This window comes from Halichoeres trimaculatus, unplaced genomic scaffold (genome assembly GCF_033239565.1).
Source record: "Halichoeres trimaculatus isolate MK-OKI-2021-1 unplaced genomic scaffold, fHalTri1.1 fHalTri1_scaffold_2, whole genome shotgun sequence".
Classification (NCBI taxonomy): Eukaryota; Metazoa; Chordata; class Actinopteri; order Labriformes; family Labridae; genus Halichoeres; species Halichoeres trimaculatus.
The window spans coordinates 33,951,639-33,972,472 of record NW_027437180.1 but is presented as its reverse complement, the minus strand read 5'-3'; the positions used below and the strand labels follow the sequence as shown (position 1 = coordinate 33,972,472).

The window sequence follows — 20,834 nt, the reverse complement described above, 5'->3', positions numbered from 1 at the left end:
TTTAATGAACTCACTGGTGGCCCTCAAGATCACTAATACTGAATATGCCTCAGGGTGATTGTTGCACAGCAGCTACTATGTGCATTAGCACGCAGGAAATCTGCTGATTGATGCAGCTGCATTTCGCCTGCTTCATTTATATTTATTCTATTCACTTCACTATTGGTTTTTAATGTTTTTATGCATGTAGAGCTATTACAACCACCTCAGATTGGATGTTATCTCTTAAGCACACCACACAATGTTTTCATCTCTAGATTTTCATCAGACAGACCTAGCATGAGCATTTATTTTCATCTTTTGTTGGGTTTGTCTTCCATTTCCCTCCCTCGGCTTCTCTCATGTTTCATCATTGCTCTGTCGCTGCCTTTCATTACTGACTCAACATTTGCTGGGAGAGCACCAGGCGCTCCGTAAACAAATTTGCAGCAGCAGCTGTGGTGTGTGGCTAGCTCGATGGCAAGTTTAAAGACCTCGGGAGCTGGTCCTAGTCTGTCTGTACTCGAGCCAAATCTGCCAATCACAACATCAAACAAGTGCAAAGCCATTGTAGCCAGTCGTTGAAGTCGTATCTTTTGTGGTTTGTGTCTTGCGTCTCAACCACTTAATTCATCAAACCAATTAATTAAGTCATGAATTTTTTTTATCACTTCCCTTTTTTCTATTTCATTTCCGTCATGATCAGCTGTTTTCTCAGCTGTGGGATGGTATCTAAATTCAGCTGCAGGCTTAACTCACCCAAGAGTAGCACTACCTCTAAGCCTTAAGGTTTAAAAGAATACATTTCTTCTTTTGGCTTGAGACCTGATAAGCTCCTCAGGTTGAGTGTATTAACCTATAATGTCCTTATTATTGTCCTCGCACTGCTTCGGTTTTCATCTTTGGCCTTTTACCCACCCTGGTTTTTCCAGGGGCCTCTTGGTACAACACAGCCTGTGGCAAAGTTAGCTGTTGGCTGGCTTTCTATCCCTTTTCTCCTCTCGTTCTTTTTCAGAGGACTTCCCCTTCACGAACCTTCTTTTCTTTCTCACCGCTCCGCCAGTTGCCTCGAGCTAGTAGCCGTGTTGTTGCAATGACTCTGGAATACATGATTTGGAGTGTGGACATTTAAGGTGGACTTAGTCTGATACAGCCTGAGATTTATTGTTAAAATCTCACTGCTTTGAAAGTGGGCTACCTTTAAAAGTGTTTTTTAAGGATTTCAGTAATGCATGACTTATTTATTTGACACATTTGTGGCTTGAGAAAGTTTTTGAGTGAACTCAGTCGTGTACATGAATTTATGTTTATAGAGGAGGAAAGAACTATATTAATCATGACTAAGTAGAGAAGTATTTCATGTCTGCTTCTTCTTAGTCCAAGTGCTTTCTTTTTCCTTCCTGCAAGTAAGAGATGAACTCTGTTTTAAGGACACATTCCTGACCTCAATGGTAAGGTTACGGTGGCCCAGAGGGATGAGATGATGTGATTGTTCCTTGGGTTAGATACTGAAACACTTTAGTGCACATGCAAACACATGCACATAGATGTGCTGTGCAGCAGTGAAAACACATGAGTCTGACCTAGTTGTGTCCTCTCAGATCTGTGTCTGCCTTGGAGGCCAGCTGGCTCTGAGTTTAAAGGGGAAGCACCCCCATATATATGCATACACACACAAACACATGGGCACACACAGTTTAGTTTATAAGGCAGTAGTGCTGGGTAGATGTCCTCAGGAGGTTATATGCAAATGACATCCTTTTTTGCTTTGCTTTGCACACGTTTGGCTCAGAAAATTCAATTTCGTTTTGAAGCCGTTTTAAATTTCTATTAGGTTTAACACTCAAACAAAACACACACACACACATATAAGCCTAAAGTCTGAAAGGCAACCCCCTCTTAGCTCAAGTGCATTCACACCACTCCTATGTCGCCTCTGCTTACAAGACCTCCCTACATTGTCCCCAAAACCAGACAGAGACCCCCCTGTCCCCCTCCCTCCCACCCTCCGTTCACGTCTCTCCAGCTGACTGGGAACCATTAAGTGGTCCAGAGCAGCCAGCAGCCGTCCAGACAAGCACCCCAGTAGCAGGTGCTGAAGTGAGGGTCTCTTAAGACTGTGGGAACTGCAGCCCAACAGCTGTTTGCCAGACACCCAGACAGAGTGTGTAGCCAGAAGGCACTCTGCTGGGTGCTGTCCGAACACTCGACCCTTTCATTAAGGCACGTTTGATATGCAGGTAAAGCAGCCGGCCTGATGACGAGATCCTACTTGTGTTAAATCCTTAGTTTGGAAACAGAGTGAGAATATTCAACGATAGTCTGCTAAAGAAGTCTTGAGTGAAAATCTATAGAAGTAACAAAAGAAAAACCACTTAGGTCATATGATTTGTGCTATTTAAGCCATATAATCTCAGCACTTCTCGGTTTTAATGAAGCCACAGAGGTGTAGATTGCCCCATGTGTTCAGGCCGTGACTCACGCATATACACAGAAGTGAGAGAACCCCCTAGTGGCTTCATTAATCCAGTCTCTGTCAGGGAAACCAGAGAAGTCACCATGGCCTCGCTCTTCTATTTTTTCTCTCCTCTCAGCAGAGGTAAACAGACATGAATGATGAGCTTTTTAAACCCTCCTGTGACCATCCCTGTACTCTTTCTTTTCCTCTCCGCTTCCATAAAAAACAAGTATGTGCTGTGTTTGATCTGAGTGGGCGTAAAGCACCCCTCAAAGACGGATGGAGAGGGTCTATTTGGGGACAAAAGACTACTAAACACTCCCTCTTGCTCTGGTTCTGGTGAGCACAGTCTTCAGCTCACTGTCAAGCCAAGGGTCCAGTTATTTCTATGCCATCCCTCTTGGTGTGGCGATGCTCCCTCTGTCAACATCTCTCTTTCTCTTCCCTCAACACGGCAAGTGGCAACCCCTCCTCCAAGTCTTTTCCTCGACTCCCCCTCCCTCCCTCTTTCGATCACCCTGTCTTTCATTTCATTCAGAGGGGAGGGGTGGCATTTAATTCTTGGCTACCTGCCCATTCCTACAACGGCAGCTCGTCTTATTATCAAAAGCTCATCCATTGCTTATTTCTGCTGCAACTCGAGCAAGCTGGCATCACACGCTTAGAGTGTTGGTGCTGTTGTTTCATGTTATTTTTTGTAGCTCAGACGTTTCTGGCATGCACATCAATAGAGGGTTTTCTGTTTTCTCTAGCTGTACTCCAGCTTCTCTTGAGAGAATTGGCACTGTGTCTCCTCCTGGACTTGCACATTCATGCAACCAAAAGGCAGCATGAGAAGCCAAAATCAGGCCCCATATTTTTTTTTTTCTGACCCTTTTCATTCACGCAGCGTAATCAGCGACTGCCCTCCTAATTGCTACCAGAATGAAAGCAGCCCCACATTACTGACACATGATTGCGAATGGTGGATGGAAATAATTGTCCCCTTTTCATTGTTTTGCATATTCAGCTTGCCTTCAGCTCCCCCCCTGCCAAATCTCTGCTTTGCCAAAAAGCAGCAAGACCTTTCTGTTGGAATGTGTGGTTGAGGAGTTGAAAGGGGAACAATGGGGACATGTGGAGGTGATGAGCCTACGCATGCAGTCACACACACACCGTACATAGATGTGGATACAGCAGCATTAGCTCTGTAATCCAATTGGATAATATCATTAGTTTGAACTCTTAATATTATATCTTGTTGCAGCAGATACTCACACTTGTTTCCCAAATGCACACAGAAAAATTAAGGGACATATTGCATCGACAGAAGGGCCAAATATGACTTAGTTTCTCTTTAGCTGCAGTGAATTTAGTGGTTTTGACTTTGCAATTACTTGGCTAGCTTGCCATACAATACAAATGTATGTTAACCCTGCATAGATACACCTCAAGTCAGGTATTCCCCCTTCCCAAACTCGCCCCTTCCTCACAGCAGTCACTTTTTGTTTACTTCATCTGGGAGTTTATTGTTTCCAATACATTGTCTCGGTTTTATGGAGCGACTGAACCCAGACAATTAACACACATTTGAAGTAGATCACACACCTTTGTAAGTGTTTTCAACAGTGATACCGAAATATAAACACAAAAATTATATGTGCAGAAAGTGTTTTGGTGTGGAAGCAGAGAGAAGAGATAGAATACAACAGCAACAATGTCAAAACACTAAAAAGGAAGCCATTAATGAATAGTTTGATAATGTGATGGTCTTGTATTTAACTTAACATTTACTGTATTCCTTTAGATTGAAATAAACTTGGCTAAAACGTAAAGAAAAATCCTGTTTGTTAACTTTTTGAACGGAATCACACTTGTAGAGAACATGCATAGCTGAGTATTTGACTTGGGCCCATGAAAAATTGGCCAAATTATCTCTGCTAATGCCAAATTGTAACTGAGTTACTGAATCCGTCAACGAGTAGATGCGCTATTAGTTGGGGCAAACATAAGTGAAATTTAGAAACTTAACCCGGTTGTGATTGATCTTTTAGCTGTGAAGTTTTTTTGCCTTTTCTTTTAAACTCAACTGATTTCAGACCGGTGTTTATGTGTTTGTATGTGAGTGCGAGAAGGAGAGGTTGATCACTCTGACGAGCCTGTGCGATAAGGGTGCCTGGAAAGTTGAGATAAGTGTGTTCAGGCCTAAATTGCATCTACAGCCACTCTGTGGTGTATTGGGCAGTATCTCTTAACCACATAACGTTTGGTATCGGTGCCTGTCTGTGCGTTTTTATCGACACACTTGAGACAAATTGACTTTTTCTCTTCTTCATTGGATTGTTTTGACCACTGGATTTTTATCTCGTGATTGATAACTTGATGTAGAAATCAATGCAAGTATGTGATGGAAACTGAAAGCAGGATGATGGAGGGTAAGTGGCTCTCTTAACCAACAAAGCAAATATTTTACAAATGAAACTTTCAGTATAAGGAAAGAGCCACATTTACTTCAGCTGCTAAATAGGTTTTCACAGAAACGCTGCTCTGCCTCAGCTTTGATTAGTATATCATGCACTAAGGCCTTTCAAACTTATACAGCATGTATGTTTCCATAAAGAAATACAGATATCTGTCTTTAATTTTCACATTTTGCTTTTTTCTTTTAAATGGCTGTTTCTTTTTCAAGCCTTCTCCAAGAGTTACTTGATTTATTTCCTACTTCATTCTCCTTCCCCCCCTGTGAGATCAGATGCAGTTCCCATTGGCTTTCAGCCTATTACATGAGGCTGGCCTTGTGGTTAGGATGTTTGCATGCTGGATCAATACCCTCCCTGCATTCACCCACTAGCATTAATAAGATCATCGATTAGCTGCCTCCCACTGATTGATTACCCCTTTACAGCATCAAATCAGTCTATTATTAGTTCCCTCTCTGAAGGGATGCTTTTGCGACTAATGAAATTGCTTGTGTGCAGTTCAGTGCTGGTTAAAGGCTCTTTTCTTTTGGTAACATTGTGCTGAATTTTTAATCACGTTTAAAGACAAAGGCAGAATTCAGCTCTGTGACACCAGATTTTTATTAGCTCTGAATGTACAATCAAAGGCAAAGGGAAGTGTCCAGCAGTAAGTAAATGCAGGTAGGGAAAAATCAGTGCACACACATTACCACAAGCCTGGAGGAAGTGTTTTGTGGTTTCTTAGTGCAGTGCTGTAGGAGGAGGAGTAAGGCTGGCGGAGCGTAGGGAGTGATGGATGAGAAGCCGTCCTGGTTTCATTCCAATAAATGAGCGGCGTTCCACTTGGGCTTCCCTTCACAGCCCCAGCTAGTGAAGCCACGATGGAGACTGATGGGCCTCTCACTGCTGGGTATTAGAGGAGAGCAGAGGGAAGAGAGGAAGGAATTACAGGGTGAGAGAGTAGGGGGCAGAAAGTGAGAAGGAGACCTGGGCTAAGAGGGAAAGGGGCAAGAGGAAGTGTAATAGATAATGGCACATAGAGAGTAAGAAGGAAGTAAGGACCAAAACAAGACAACAAAAAGGAACAACTCTGAAAGAGAAACGGGAAAAGAAGTCGATTTAAGAAAGTGGAAAGGAGCATGAAAGCAAAATGGATCAATAAAAGGAAGTGAGGGCTTCATCTCCTGGTTTCTGTTTGGCCGAATGCACCAGTGTAAGAATGTATGGATATGCTATAGCTGATATGACATGTAGCATGCTTGATGGTGCATCCTGATTATGTGTTGGACTGCAAGAGTGTGACCGTCTCATCTTGCCAAGTCTAAGAGCTAGCATTAACCAACCAAGAGGAAAGATTTGGTCAAGGGGACTAACGCAGGTTGTTACACATAATGTTCTGTAGTCTAACCTAGTAGCTCTCTCACTCTACACGATCCCATTTTTCATCCTTTTTGTCAAATGTGAATGATGTATTACTGCGTTCCACTTGTGTTAATGTTTCTCACCCATTCCTTTCTCTCTCTTTCTCTTTAGACATATCCCTCCAGAGTGGCCCTGTTGCCCAGTATGAGACCTCTCATTGGGGCACCTCTTTGCCAGTTGACAGCCCCTCCAGTGCCAACAGCTGGGACAAAGTGATTATTGACGGAAGTGACACAGAAGCTTGGCCTTCAATCAGTCGCAGTAGCGACCCCAGCCACCCTGCAGCACCAGAATGCCCCTTGGGCTCAGATCTCTCTAACCAAGACACCAGTGCTGTCACTACCACCAATTGTAGTAGTTATCTGAGTATGGCCACAGGTGCCGCAGGCCAGCAGGCCCACTATCCCTCCCTCAAAGCTAATAATAACATGATGACAGGACCTGGGTCAGCCAACACGTTAGCCGGTAATAGAGGCTGGGGCACAGACGGGAAACAAGATGGTGTAAATGGGGGCCGAGTTGGAGGGTCCAATGGCTGGGGCTCTTCTAATTTTAACTTGAACCTCAATCCCAATGCCAACCCATCAGCTTGGCCTGTTCTTGGCCATGAGGGTGGTGGTGTTGGTTCCAGTGGGATGTCAAACACCCAGTCACTCCCACCAGGTATTAACAGCAATGGAAACATTTCCATGGGAAGTGCAGATAATGGTGGGGGTGGTTGGGTCAGTATGATAAGTGCTAATGAAAATGATAAACAGCACCCTTCCACCAGTAAAAGCTTGTCCTTCAACATGGAACCTGCTAACCTTAACACTGATGGACCAAACCACACTAAGCAACAGCAGCAAGCTCAGGAGCCTATGAGCCCTATCCATGGGATGACTGGCTGGGGAGGCCAATCACCCACTGAAACATCCCAGCTCAATGGGGACACAACAGGCAGCTCTGTATGGGGAAGTGGAGAAACTAAGGCAGCTGACTCTCCCAAGGACTCAGGCTGGGACTCGACCCCTGCTGGAGGCCTTTCAGCCTGGGGCCGCCAAGGCAGTGGTGGTGGGAGTAGTGGAAGCGGTGGCTGGGGTGACTGGGGAAAATCCTCTGGTGGTGGAGACACATCCAAAGGCTGGGACTCAGTAGATGCTGGTAGTTCCGGGTCAGGCCAAGAGCAGCAGCTTAGCTCTTGGGGCATGCAGACTGGAACAGCTCCAGCAAGTGAGGGTAGTGGAGACAGCAGCGATGGGCGATCTCACAACAAGGATAGGTCCTCCAGCATGGATTTTACCCCTGTTGTACCACGCCAGGACCTTGATCCTAAGGTGCTAAGTAATTCTGGTTGGGGACAGACCCCTATCCGCCAGCATACTGTATGGGAGATGGAGGAAGCCAACCCTGATAATGGGAAGAGCAACATCAGTTCAGACACCCTAGGGGGCTCCAACTCTAATGGTGGGCCCACATCTACCAATGGAGGCAGCATCAATCCTAACATTGGTCCCAATCAAAGGCCGGGGTCTGGAGGAAGAAAAGAGAATGAAGGACCATCTCCTTCTGGCTGGGGACCCCCTCCACCTCAGCAAATCCAGTCTGGATCAGGATGGGGGGAGCCCCAACAGTCTGTCAACAAAGCTCCGAATGGCACTGTTAGTGGATGGGGAGATGCTATGTCTACCAATGGTTCGAGAAGTGGAAGCACGCCATCCTGGGGCTCTGAGGATAAATCGCCCAACTGGGATGATGGCATGACAAAAAATCAGCCTAATAGCTGGGGAGAGGCCCCCAAAAGTTCCCATGGTTGGGGCAACGGCAATGGGGGCTCCAATGGCTCTAGCACAGGGGACTGGGGAGAGTCAAAGGTCAAGAACAATGGATCCTCCAGCAGCATGTGGGAAGGAGAAGGAGGGAATGGAGGAAGTAGTGAATGGAAAGAAAGTCCCAGAGGAAATAGAGGTGGCAACTGGGGTAAACCTTCCCCTACAGTGAATAATAGTAGCTGGGGGGAAAACACGCGTGCCAATGGCCCTGTGCAGGGAGGCTGGGGCTCCGGCAAGCCTCAAGAAAGCAGCAGCAGCAGCTCTGGAAGTGGAGGAGGTGGCAGCATTGGTTCATGGGGCGGTCCTGGTTCTGTGAAGCAGAGCACATCTAACTGGGGCAGTGTCAGTAAAGCAGACCAGAGCATGGAGCCCACCGGCTGGGAAGAGCCCTCCCCTCCCTCCATCCGGAGAAAGATGGAGATTGACGATGGAACATCCACCTGGGGTGATCCCAATGCTTACAACAAGACTGTCAACCTGTGGGATCGCAACAATCCCAACAATAACCCAGGCAATGGCGGCCCACCTGCCAATAAGAATGGTGGAGTGATTATCCCCAACAATAACAACAATCACTCTGTGGGCCCTGGCAACAGCAATCACCATCACACTCACCACATGCACCACCATCCCCATCATGGCCAACCCACGTCTCACATGCAGCACCACGGAAACAACAATGGGTCCCCCAACAATGGCAGCGCACACCCAGGCGTGGGGCCACAGGCGAGACCTCCCCTTGCCAACCCAGGTAACACATGGCACTGAAAACCCCAAATTTATTTTCACTGAACTTTGAAATATTTAAGTACACAGCAAGTTCGTTTATTTTAAATTGATATGGTATAGAAGTAAGTCTGAATAAGGAATTATGGAGATGGAACAAACTGGAGGTGGAAAGATTTTTTCTCTCTCACTTAAAATGACATTATCTATTGAAATAAGCTTTGATAGAAAAGTTATTTAATGATCCTTTAGTGACTTTTGCGACTCTTATTATCATGTAGATCTTTCCTGAGCATCTCCAAATGGTCATATATAAAAAAGTCTCTAAACTAGTGCAGCAGTCAGTCTTAATATGTCTGTGGGGACAAAGGCCATCCATATAGACATAGTGAAGCGTTATACCAAACAGCCTCCTCCCCCTTGATTGTAAATGAGAACACTGCCCCCTGCTGTTTCAGATTTGCATTGTTCTGACCAGAAAGCATCATGACTACCTTGTTACTCTGAAATGTGTAAAATGCATATTATTAAAATCTGTACTAAGGTTCTTATTTTTTTTCTCTTTGTCTCTTTCTTCCAGGTTGGGGGGAGCTCCCTAGTGTTCAACCCAAGTCGGAGCCTGCTTGGGGAGAGCCAGCAGCTCCAACATCAGCTGTAGACAATGGGACCTCTGCCTGGGGCAAGCCTCAAGGGGGAGTGGGAGGATGGGGAGAGGGTGGCCATGAGCCCTCTGGACCCTATGGAAGGCCCAATGGACCGCCAGGTTCTGCACCCTGCAAGCCAGGTAAAACTCGTAAATGTATAATATCTGCATTGTTACATGATAGTGAATCACTATGCTGTCAGGTCAGTTTTTAATAATAAATTCTTAGTGTACAAGAAAGTTCTGCACAACATCAGACCCTGTAAATCTCCTAGCATCTGAGTTTCCCAGTGACGATTGGATGGTCGTCATAAGATCAGTGCTGTATTGATCTGCTTCTCCACCTCTCTGAGATTTGCTATCACCTTTACTTTTGTCGCGTTTGAGATTCAGGCTGTATCCAGTGGAATTGCACCCACTGTAAAACCCTGATTGTAGGTAACTCCCTGTATTTGTCCCTGACCTCACTTAAGTTAGGGGAACAGAAAAAGGAAGTTTCTCTCTGAATTCTGAAGGGTTTTTGTGCTGCTGGAGTGCAGCCAGGATTAAAGCAATTCCACGCCTCAGTACTCCTTGGTTATTTGGGCTGTTGGTTTGATATATCGGAAATGATAGAGGGAGGCAGAGAGGGGAAAGGCTGCAAATACCAACAGTGGCCCCAAGTGGTTAGGATAAGAATTACCCAATGCTCATCCTCTGAAATTTGATCTATATTCTTGTTGTGCACATAAAATACTTATCATATACAAGAGTAGAAATCAAAACATTTTTTTCAGAATTTCACTTATCTTTATTTTATTTTATTTCACTCAGGCCCCAAACCTATGCAAGATAGCTGGGGAAATGGAGGAGAGGAGATGGGAATGTCTACTGGCCAGTGGGACACGGAGGATGGTGACATGTGGAACAGCCCCACCTCCCAGGAGAGCAGCTCTTCTTGCAACTCCTGGGGCAATGGACCCAAGAAGGCTCCAATCAAGGTTGGGGAACAAATTCAACTTTCATGTTAAAGAAAAAAGGTGATCATCTTGATTTGAACTCTAATTGGCTTTTTTTTGTTGTTGTTGTTGTTTTTTTTTTTTTGTTTCATCAGGGGAAAATTGTCAACAAGCCAGATGAGATGTGGATCATGAATCGACTCATCAAACAGCTCACCGACATGGGCTTTCCGGTATGGGAGCGCTATTTTAAAAATAAAGTTATCTCTGTGACAGCTAGCACTTTTCCTCAAAATTTTCTTTCCATTAAAACTTTGTAAAACTAAGCGGTGAATGTGCATCTATTAAAATTTGATAATTAAGACAACTGAATGTCCTGCAAAGGGTGCTTCACTTGAAACTACACATTTTCCTTTCCATGTCCTGTTATTTAAGACATGATGTTAACCATCAATAAATCCAGCTCCTTAAAAAAAGAGTAAGCTGCCCCTCCTCTGCCAGCATTACTGACTCGACAGCTTGTGTTGTCAAATGTTTCAGAGAGATCCTGCTGAGGAGGCCCTGAAGAGCAACAACATGAATCTTGACCAAGCCATGAGTAAGCAAACGACTCACATTCGTGTACAGAGCATGTCCTTGTGTTTGCCTATTTTATTTTTGAATCAAACCAAGATAAAAATTCACCTTTTTGGTTGAACATTCAAGAGGACTTAACCTCACTAATTTTTGCACTTAGGTGCTCTGTTGGAGAAGAAGACAGACCTGGACAAGAGGGGTATGGGCATGACTGATTACAGCAATGGCATGAACAAGCCTCTGTTGTGCCGGCCCTCAGCACTCTCCAAAGACCCCTCCGACCGCAACAGCTTTCTTGACAAGGTAAGATAAATGCAACCCAGTCACCTTCTGGGCATTTTACTAACATCTGATGAAGTCATACATAGATACAACAGTTAACTAATAGTCACACACTTTTGTTATGAATAATTTTTCTTTCTTAAAACGTTTTGTTAACCATTCCTTTCGCTCCCATCCAGGATGTTGTTCTGTCAGATGATGCCCCTCCGTCACCATTTCTGCCTTCCCCCGGCCTGAAGCTCCCAATGACCAACAGTAGCCTTCCTGGGCAGGGTCTGGGACCAGGCAACCCGGGGCTGGCCATGCAAAACTTGAACAACAGACAGGTAACACACGATTTTAATAAACATTCTCCCAAACTTGGTTTCAAATGTTGAAAATACTAAAGATTTTGATCCATTTGTGTTAACGACAGAATACCCCAGACAACCACAGAATGGGTTTTAATTTTGATCAGCAGTCTGTTTATCGCATAGAAATTTCATAGCCATCATTTTGATATTTAACAGATTAAAATGGGATTCAAGTATGTGCCTTTTCACCCGCATGCTATCTCAAATATCCACTCTTTTATTGTGTGCATATGTGAGTGTGACCTTGCCCAAGTGCCCATTGAAATCAGATAGTTACGCTCTATCAAATATCATCGCCTCAGGCCGGCCTAGCCGAGAAAATCTGCTGTATGTCCTTGAATCCCCACACAAAGGCACTGTGGGCTAGTCTTTTTTTGCATCAAATAAAAACACCTCTCTGAAAACGCCAGGCAGACATGTGGGGATGAATCCAACTTCACAGGCTGATTGTTTTGGGCCATTTGGTAAATCAAAGCCATCAAAATTTCACAGCTTCTTTCAGTCCCTTGTGTTCAGAATGTGCACAGGGTCTAGTGTGAAGTGAGACCTTGAGGGTAAATGCTTTCAAAAGTGTTTTTAGAAATTCCTTTGTGGGCTGGAAGAGAAATATGATGTGCAGTTACAGGGCTTTTGAAAACTATTTAAGTGTTCCTCCTGTGCAATTCAAGTGCACTTATTCAAGTATTTAATGAGCCCATGGAACAGAGAAAGACTTCACGTTTCAAGTCTCAATACTTGGCCTTCCACTTGAAATATTTGGCTATTATTTGCTTGTGTGATATAGAATGCACATTTCTTTTTAATCCATTGACTCAGCTCTTTTTAGTATTTCATTAATTTTTGTGGTTCCTGCTTTTAGATACCCAGTGGAATGTTTGGCAGTAGTGGAGTAGCACAAACCCGGGCCATGCAGCAGCAGCCTCCTCAGCCACCAGTGCCACCTCTCAGCTCCTCCCAGCCTAGTCTACGTGCTCAAGTGCCTCAGTTTCTCTCCCCTCAGGTAGATACACTCACAGTATGAGTTTCCTTTAACCAAAAAACACCCAATATTTGTGAGTATTTAGATTTCCCTTCTGGTGCATCCTCCATTTTTAGCAGCACTGTAGTCTGTAAAATCTATACCCCACCTTTGTGACTGAGGCAGATTGATTTTTGCAGCAAAACATTAAACCAAAATTATGATTCCAAACAAACTGGAAATCCAAATTTGCAGAAGAGGAACAGAAATATATAGTGAAGTGAAGATGTTTTTCTCTGGTATTGCATTGTTCTCCTTTGGCAGACCCTTCCCCTCCTTGCACAAATGAGTAGTGAGTGGTTTTACCTTGCCAGAAGCTGCTCTTGCACAGTTGTTGTGATTTGCTCTGACTAACTTGTCATCTCTCCGCTCTGCCTCCCCGTTCTCTCCTCTAACCCCCTAAAGGTCCAAGCACAGCTCTTGCAGTTTGCAGCAAAAAACATTGGTCTGAATCCTGCACTTTTAACCTCACCAATAAACCCTCAACAAATGACTCTCTTGTACCAACTTCAGCAGCTGCAAATGGTGAGTCTCTTTTTTTTCTTCTAGGTTGTAGGACAGCATGTGCTGTAAGGGAGGCTTAAGACAAAGAATATGAGACATGGAGACTATCACATTGGAAATAAACACTAAAATGAGTTTTATCTCAGCATCCAGGTTTTGTTTTTACAAGTGTGTTATATATTTTTTTTTCTTCTTCTTTTAGGCGTACCAGCGTTTACAAATCCAGCAGCAGATGATGCAGGCGCAACGCAATGTTTCCGGCCCCATTAGACAACAAGAGCAGCAAGTAAGTCAACATATGTGTCAATAAGTTTAGCTCGTGACCCCATGTGACCACAGACTCCAAACGCCATCACAAATATCTTGTCTCTCATATGATGCTCCCCGTACCATCACAACAATATTTGGGAAAAATAGATGCATCATAACAACAGAAGTTATTCAAACTTTAATATTCATGCAAGGGAACAAGCTACTCCTTGTCTAAAGTGGGCCAATCAGTCACTCTCTGATTGAGAAAATAGTCTGTTCTGCTTTTTTCTGCACAGTTCCTTATTTCAACAAATATCAATATCATGCTAAGAGAGGGAAGTTCTTGCTTCCGCCAGATTTGTTTTACTGACTTTTGTTTCTCTTTGTCTTGTCTGTTTTTACCTTTATCCAAAAAACTTTGTCTCAACATCAGACTCCTTATTTTCTCTCACCGTCTTTACCCTCCAAACCCTGAGTTTTGTTTTTTACAACAATGTATCATGACACCGCTTCTCTTCTCTTCCAGGTTGCACGTACAATCACCAACATGCAGCAGCAGATCCAGCAGCACCAGCGTCAGCTGTACCAGGCGCTGCTGATGAAGCAGCAGCAACTTCCCTCTCATTCCTCCTCCTCTTCCTCCTCTGCTGGTCTGCATCCCCCTGGTGGCCCCACCGGAGGCCCTGGTTCCGGCAAATCAACCCTGGACCCCTTCACAGGCCCACACCAGGCCCCGGGCCTTTCCGACACACTGCACACCAAAGAGCCGCCGTCTTCGCCCAACGCCTACAGCACCTACCCTCTCTGTGAGTGCAGGATGAGAACAACACCAGGTTTTGAATATGTTGCTGAAACAACATGAATTAATGTTAAGACTTTTCTGCAGCCCCTGCACTTCCTGTAGCATCACTTTGATGCCCCCAGGTCAACTGGCTAAAGATTAACTCTTTTGTGTTTCAAGGATGTTTTTTTGTAATTTCAGCAATTTTAACTAGATTCTTTTGAAAACTAAAAAATGTAAATTATTTCACTTGATATTTAGAAGTGTGCTCATAAGTAACTGTTTGTTTGTGCACATACAGCTGGACTCAATCCAAACATGAATGTAAACTGCATGGAGGTTGGGGGTCTGTCCCTGAAGGAGCCCCCTCAGCCCCAATCCCGCCTGTCCCAGTGGACACACTCCAACTCCATGGACAGCCTCTCTGGCAACTCCTCAAACATGGAGAACAACCTCAATAAACACGGTGCGTAGAAAACAGCTCAGACAAGCACACACATTTCAGTATGTGTACACAAATCACCTCATTGAGGAAGAATGATCAAACGAACAATGGATTCCTCCCTCTCACATTTGAGCTTCTGTGAAACTCTGTTGACACCATCTGGTTGTCATTTGCAACTTTAATCCCAACACTCGAGGTGTCTGTCTTTTTTTTTCTTCTCTGGTGCAACTTCTTCTTTTTTTTCCCACACAATCTGACTGCAAACTTGTTCCCTGATAGGAATCTCACTGCTGCAAACTACGTCATTTTCTTGTGGTGTTAGAAAACTGAAGTTTCTCAGTGACATATCTGACAGAAGTTGGACTTTCTTTCCACAAGTGCACAATCTTACTAACCTCTTGATTTAATAAAATTTTTTATACGCAAATCGGAACTAAACAGCCACAAAAAAATACATCATTCGTCCATTTTTACCCCCATGTAGTGTGAAAAGATGCTCTCAGGAGAATCAGTGGTTAGATGTCACACCAGTAAAAGTGTCTGAAATCTAATTTTAAAATTAAAATCAAAATGGTTTTCCCCTTAATAACTTCTTTATCCTTGCATACACCAGGTGCCATATCTGCTGCCTCTACCCTGGGCCCGCCTGGGAAGCCCCCCCAGCTGGAGGACTCATACAGCCCTTACAATCTAATGTCCAGGTCTGAGTCCCCAACCAGTCCCCTTGTGCCCCCTGACAGCTGGGGCCAGGGCAAGAGCCCCAATGAGAAGATCACTAATGGGACCAACATAAACTGGCCACCAGGTGAGAAAAACAGAAAAATTATCAACCTCAAGCTGCCAAATCAGATTGAGTTAATCTTTTAATTTTTGAGTAATCCTATTTGTGGCCCCGCAGAGTTCTGCCCAGGTGTGCCATGGAAGGGCCTTCAGAACATCGACCCTGAGAATGACCCCAACATGACCCCTGGCAGTGTCCCCAGTGGTCCCACCATCAACACCAACATCCATGACGTCAACCGCTACCTGCTGCGGGACAGGAATGGAGGTAAGACACTCAAAACTAGCTTTAGTGTTAAGTGCAGCTGGTGTTTAAATCTGCACCCACTCACGTCAACATGTGACTATTGTGACTACAGCACTTCCACACATATCATGTGCTTGTACTGATGCAAACATGATTGTTTTTTTCTCTCTGTCTCTGGTCAACACACGGTCACGTTAGCTACCTCCCCAGCTCCTCCACTTCCGAATGTTTCTCTACCTCCAACCAGCAGCGACTGGCCAGTCAGTGGCTACTCTAGCTCTTTCAGTCTGTCGTCCTCTGATGGAGACAGCTCAGGTACACAAACAGAGAAACCCTCCCCTCATGTGTGGACCTGCCCAACACCTTACATGCCAGAGCCCTTTGTCCCTTATTTACCCCAAAGACTACCTGACCCCCTGACGTGTGTTTAACACCCCCACAGTTGCTCCCTCAGTGCCTTTTGGAGAAAACCTCTAATGCTTCTGAGACAATAACCCCACCTTAACAGAAAATTTAACCTTTGTGATATTTTGAACCAAACCACAGAAAAATGCCCCACCCCACCTGCTTCTTACACCCTGTGTGTGTTTCTGTGAAATAACAGCACACTAGACTTTAGTTTTATTCTTTGTGATATGTCCCTTGTAAATACTCTATCATATATCTCAGTTGGTGGATGAAGTTATCAAGACAGCCTCAGTGAGTTCACATGGTTTCAAGCGTCTTTTTCTTTTTTACATTCACTCAGATTTGCAGTTAGGCAACTTTTAGATCTGAAAGCTGAAAAGTCCCAGGTTTTGTGTGTTATTTATCAGGCTATCAGGCCAGTTGATGGGCACCTTTCACATTTGAAATGATACGGTACCAATGCTTTGTACCAATGGTACTTTTTTGTGTTTATGTGGTAAAAATATAAATTTGTTTAGTAATAAATTGTATATTTATTCATTTTAATATATTTATTCTTCAGTATATAATCTTGCAGTGCTGTGTTCATGTCCAGCATGGAAAATTGCCCACTCTTTCATTCCCTCACAGTCAGAAGGATGCATCTAGGTACCTAAACATGGTACCTTTCAATTTCACATGAATCGGTACCCGGTACTCATGACAGAATTCGGTCAGTACCCGTATAAGTATCTAATTCCGTACCCATCCCAATTGAGGTATTGATAGATAGTACTGAGTGTCTTCTGCGTAAACATTTATAAAGTGTTTTTCGTAGTAGTACCTCAGGGAAGCATATATAAAATGAAATAATTGGTCCAAGCACCGAACCCTGTGGAACTCCACAACCAAACCCTGGTGGGCTCACAGGATTTATATTTAATGTAAACAAACTGAGATCAATCTGACAGATACAACTCAAACCAAGCTGAAGCGGTTCCTGTAATGCCAAATAGTTTCTATAATCTCTGTAGTTTTATCAAAAGCAGCACTTAGATATATCAATAAAAGGCTGTGTCAAAGTTATTTGTTCACAACATCAAGAAAAGTCTACTGGAGCAACCATTGGTGAGCCAGTTAGGGGAGTCAAAAATGTCCTCCTTGTATTGGGTGAATAACTGGTGTTAAAAACATTGTACTGAATTTTCCCATCCACTCTCCCCCCAACCCCCTTTTCTCCTTAAAGGTAAACTTTCTGACATGAAGTCCACCTGGTCCCAAGGGCCCATCTCTCAGAGCCAAGCGTCTCTGTCCCACGAGCTGTGGAAAGTCCCTCAGGGGCCTCGCAGCTCAACAGCCCCATCCCGACCCCCGCCTGGCCTCACCAACAACAAGCCGGCATCTACCTGGGGGGGAAACTCACTGGGCCTGGCTCAAGGCTGGAGCAGCTCTTATTCCTCTGGTGAGAGTTCTGCTCTGTTCTGTTACACCACTTAAACTTCTTCTTCTTCTACCCGGAGCTTCCAAAAACACAGACCCTGGGTTTCTCTCAGAGGGAAACTCATGGAAGTGAAAATTGAAAAGGATTTTGGTCGTCCAAATAAATTCTACAAATGAGGAACATTGAGTGATTAGATCAGTTTTTACCTAGCCTTTATCCCCTTGTCAACAAATGAGAAAAACATTAGTGCAAGAATTTGCCCCTAGAGGTTAAATTTTATTCTTTCAATTCAAGTTTATCTGATATTTGAAATCAGACCTCAAAACCTTTGGTCGTTTATATTTGAAACTTAAAAAAATCAAACCAATCTCAAAATCAAGTTTTATTTTTTCCATACTGAGGGAACACCAATGTGTCTAAAGATACTGAAGTGTGGTGAAGTCCACAGCTGTAAATAAGTGCTCACACTCCTCGCAGCGTGTATGAGTGAACACGCCCTGCTTAACTGACATCCTGAGGTTTACCGCTTCAACAAGAAGCCCCATTTAAACTCCACGCGTAGCCTTGTTTTGACAAGTTTGAGCTCAAGCCACTCAACTGCTTACAGAGGTAGACGCTTAAAGTTGTGTGTGTGAAAATAGATCGCAGGCGGTGGAAAGTATTTTGTTGTTAAAAAGATGAACGTTGGAAACTAAGGCCCAGAGATAACAGTTTTTTTTCTTTTGAGTATGCTGAAAGAAAAACTGCTAAGGCTTTTTTTAAAGAGTATCTTATCACAAAGAGACTTTCTTTGCAACACTTCAATATATTTTCCCATTAATCTCTCAAAATTGATTATATGTCTGACGGTGTCCACATTTCTGCCACAGAGGGAACCACCTGGAGCACTGACTCCAACAGGACCAGCAGCTGGCTGGTGCTGAGGAATCTGACCCCACAAGTATGTTCTCTGTGCTTCTGATCCTCAATGCATTTATTTTGCAGTTTATTAACGTTAGAGTCAGGGGCAGATGGTTATAATCTTTTGTTCCTGTGTCTTTTAGATCGATGGCTCAACTCTGCGGACCCTGTGCATGCAGCACGGCCCCCTGATCACATTCCACCTCAACCTGACCCAGGGGAACGCCGTGGTGCGCTACAGCTCCAAGGACGAGGCCGCAAAGGCCCAAAAGTCTCTGCACATGTAAGCCTCAGAGAGTCTGTGACCGACATCAAAATGTTTCTTTTATGTTTGAAAACAAAACAACAGAGAAAGAAAGTGGGAGAAAAAAAGATCTAATCAGTGTTTCCCCATGCTGAAAACTGCTCAACTTCTTCCCTGAGAGCAGCAGATGTTAATTTTGTATTTGGGAAGTCACATGGGAGAGGAGGCGGGGGGTCATGCTGAAGTCAGCTGCTGCTTTGTAATCTTTCAGTTGTTGTAATGATCAAACTGAAACAGGAGGAAAACAAAGAGTCTGGAGCATCCTGTGGGCTCATCGGATGTGTTTACATCTGAGTGTTTTAGATTTGTCCTAAATTTTGGTTCGCTAATCGTGGCAGCCCCTGCAGCTGGTTGTCGTAGAAACTAAATGTAAGATGTGTGACCTACTTTGCATTTCCACAGACTGTGGTTTCAGCAGTACACAAAGAGGGAATTAGCACGATAGATCCATGAAAAAAAAGTCATTTTTCTGAAGAAAAGTGTCCACTGTTTTTTTTACCGAAAGATAAGTTTCACTTCCTCTTTCCTGATTCTTTTGAAAACTCAAAATTTCTTCTTTTCATCCAAAAGGTGTGTGCTTGGAAACACCACCATCCTGGCAGAGTTTGCTGGCGAGGAGGAGGTGAACCGCTTCTTTGCACAAGGCCAGTCACTAGGGGCGAACACCACTAGCTGGCAGGCCAACCAGGGAACCAATCAGAACCGGATGGGCGGGACGGCGCAGACTCACTCTATGGGCCAGTGGAGCAGCGGTGGCGGCGGCAGCGGCGGGAGCAAAGCCAGCGGAGGAGACCTGCTGTGGGGCGGCGTGCCCCAGTACTCTAGCCTGTGGGGACCACCCAACGGAGAGGACACCCGCGTGATCGGGAGCCCCACCCCCATTAACACCCTGCTGCCTGGAGACCTGCTGAGTGGGGAGTCCATGTAGGGTGACGCCACGATACACTCACCATCCAAACCACCACCACCACCACCGTGTCACGTAAGCCGCTGGTGGAGGGTGGAAAATACAAAAAGAAAAACAATTCACTATGAACAGGAGCAAAACCCAAGCAAATCATGTGGCGATAATCAGTATCAATGAAACTTTTTGAACTGTGAATTGTGAATCAGAAGGTCAAGGTCCAAACCACACAGACTTCAGACCTCACTCCTTCTGATCCACGCTTGTCTCTTTCTCATTAGTTTACTGTTTTTTTTTTGAGGAAAATACAAAACTTTTCCCTTTGGTATTTTTGAAATGCACCATAGAACTGAAACAAGATACAACACAAAGAAACCTTTTAAGTGTTTTTAGTTTTTTCCATAAGTATACATGACGTCCTGTGTGAAGTCTTTTTAGGAGAAGCAATCAAAGCTGCCATCTGAGACTTTCCTTTCCCCCCTCCAAAAAAAAAAGAATCATCCTAAAAGAAGACTTAAAACAACCATTCCCAGCATGTCCATGGCCAATGACGTGGTTCAAAGACCTTTACTAGTTCTTTTAATGTTTGTTTCTCAGCACTAATATTAGCCTTAAGTGCTCTCTGGCCCAGGTCCTTCCCAAGCCGCCTTTTTTAGTTTGTTTTGTAACTGAAGAAATAGCTGAAATCTTGCACAGTTTCACCTCTGAGCCAGCGAGTGGTACAGGACATGGCTGGTGACCCGCTCTGTCACCGGGCAGTAAGAAGGCCTTGCCACCTGCCTGGCCCACCAATCATCAGCTTGATTATTTTATCTCGTCTTCTCAAAGGGATCGACACAGCTCTCAAAAGCCCTTTTTTTCTGTAGGTCTAGAACCAAGCGCTTTTTTAAAAATATCTATCGCAACATATAAGCTGAGAGAAGATTATTTGTCAACCTCGTTGTGTGTCTCGACGGCACCTAATCATTGACGTCTGCAAGCCTACATCCTTACGGTCACCTTCAATTGGAACCCAGTCTCTAACTGGTGCTTTGTTGAATTTTTTTATCGTCTTGTTTGTTGTGAAGCCCAGCGGGCAGCCAGTTTTCAGAGGAAAACAAAACCGAACACAATTTCACCTTCATGAGACAGTAACATTGTGCAATATACACCATAGACCTTTCTTCCGTCCATACTCTGTGTCCTGGAGCTGGTTTCTCTTTATGTGTTTTGATTGTTGCTGAATGCAGCAAAAGACTTTGGAAC

General features: G+C 44.3%; 1 protein-coding gene across 6 annotated transcripts in view; it reads left to right on the top strand.

Moving 5' to 3' along the window:
- The window catches only part of tnrc6c2 (trinucleotide repeat containing adaptor 6C2), a 163,504-nt gene extending 143,754 nt beyond the window's left edge, over window positions 1–19,750 (top strand). For 5 of the 6 annotated variants that reach the window (XM_074665539.1, XM_074665538.1, XM_074665541.1 and 2 more), the window contains 18 exons: window positions 6,409–8,859; window positions 9,415–9,618; window positions 10,291–10,457; window positions 10,571–10,648; window positions 10,956–11,013; window positions 11,152–11,294; window positions 11,453–11,599; window positions 12,486–12,626; window positions 13,050–13,169; window positions 13,351–13,434; window positions 13,927–14,206; window positions 14,483–14,647; window positions 15,240–15,431; window positions 15,525–15,674; window positions 17,287–17,502; window positions 18,351–18,421; window positions 18,525–18,664; window positions 19,256–19,750. In XM_074665539.1, the coding sequence (XP_074521640.1) occupies window positions 6,409–8,859; window positions 9,415–9,618; window positions 10,291–10,457; window positions 10,571–10,648; window positions 10,956–11,013; window positions 11,152–11,294; window positions 11,453–11,599; window positions 12,486–12,626; window positions 13,050–13,169; window positions 13,351–13,434; window positions 13,927–14,206; window positions 14,483–14,647; window positions 15,240–15,431; window positions 15,525–15,674; window positions 17,287–17,502; window positions 18,351–18,421; window positions 18,525–18,664; window positions 19,256–19,613 (5,165 nt within the window). In that variant the 3' untranslated portion in view covers window positions 19,614–19,750. Of the gene's footprint in view, window positions 1–6,408; window positions 8,860–9,414; window positions 9,619–10,290; window positions 10,458–10,570; window positions 10,649–10,955; window positions 11,014–11,151; window positions 11,295–11,452; window positions 11,600–12,485; window positions 12,627–13,049; window positions 13,170–13,350; window positions 13,435–13,926; window positions 14,207–14,482; window positions 14,648–15,239; window positions 15,432–15,524; window positions 15,675–15,851; window positions 16,202–17,286; window positions 17,503–18,350; window positions 18,422–18,524; window positions 18,665–19,255 lie in introns of those variants that run through there. The other variant, XM_074665542.1, reaches the window with a different exon arrangement.
- Window positions 19,751–20,834: the final 1,084 nt, after the last annotated feature.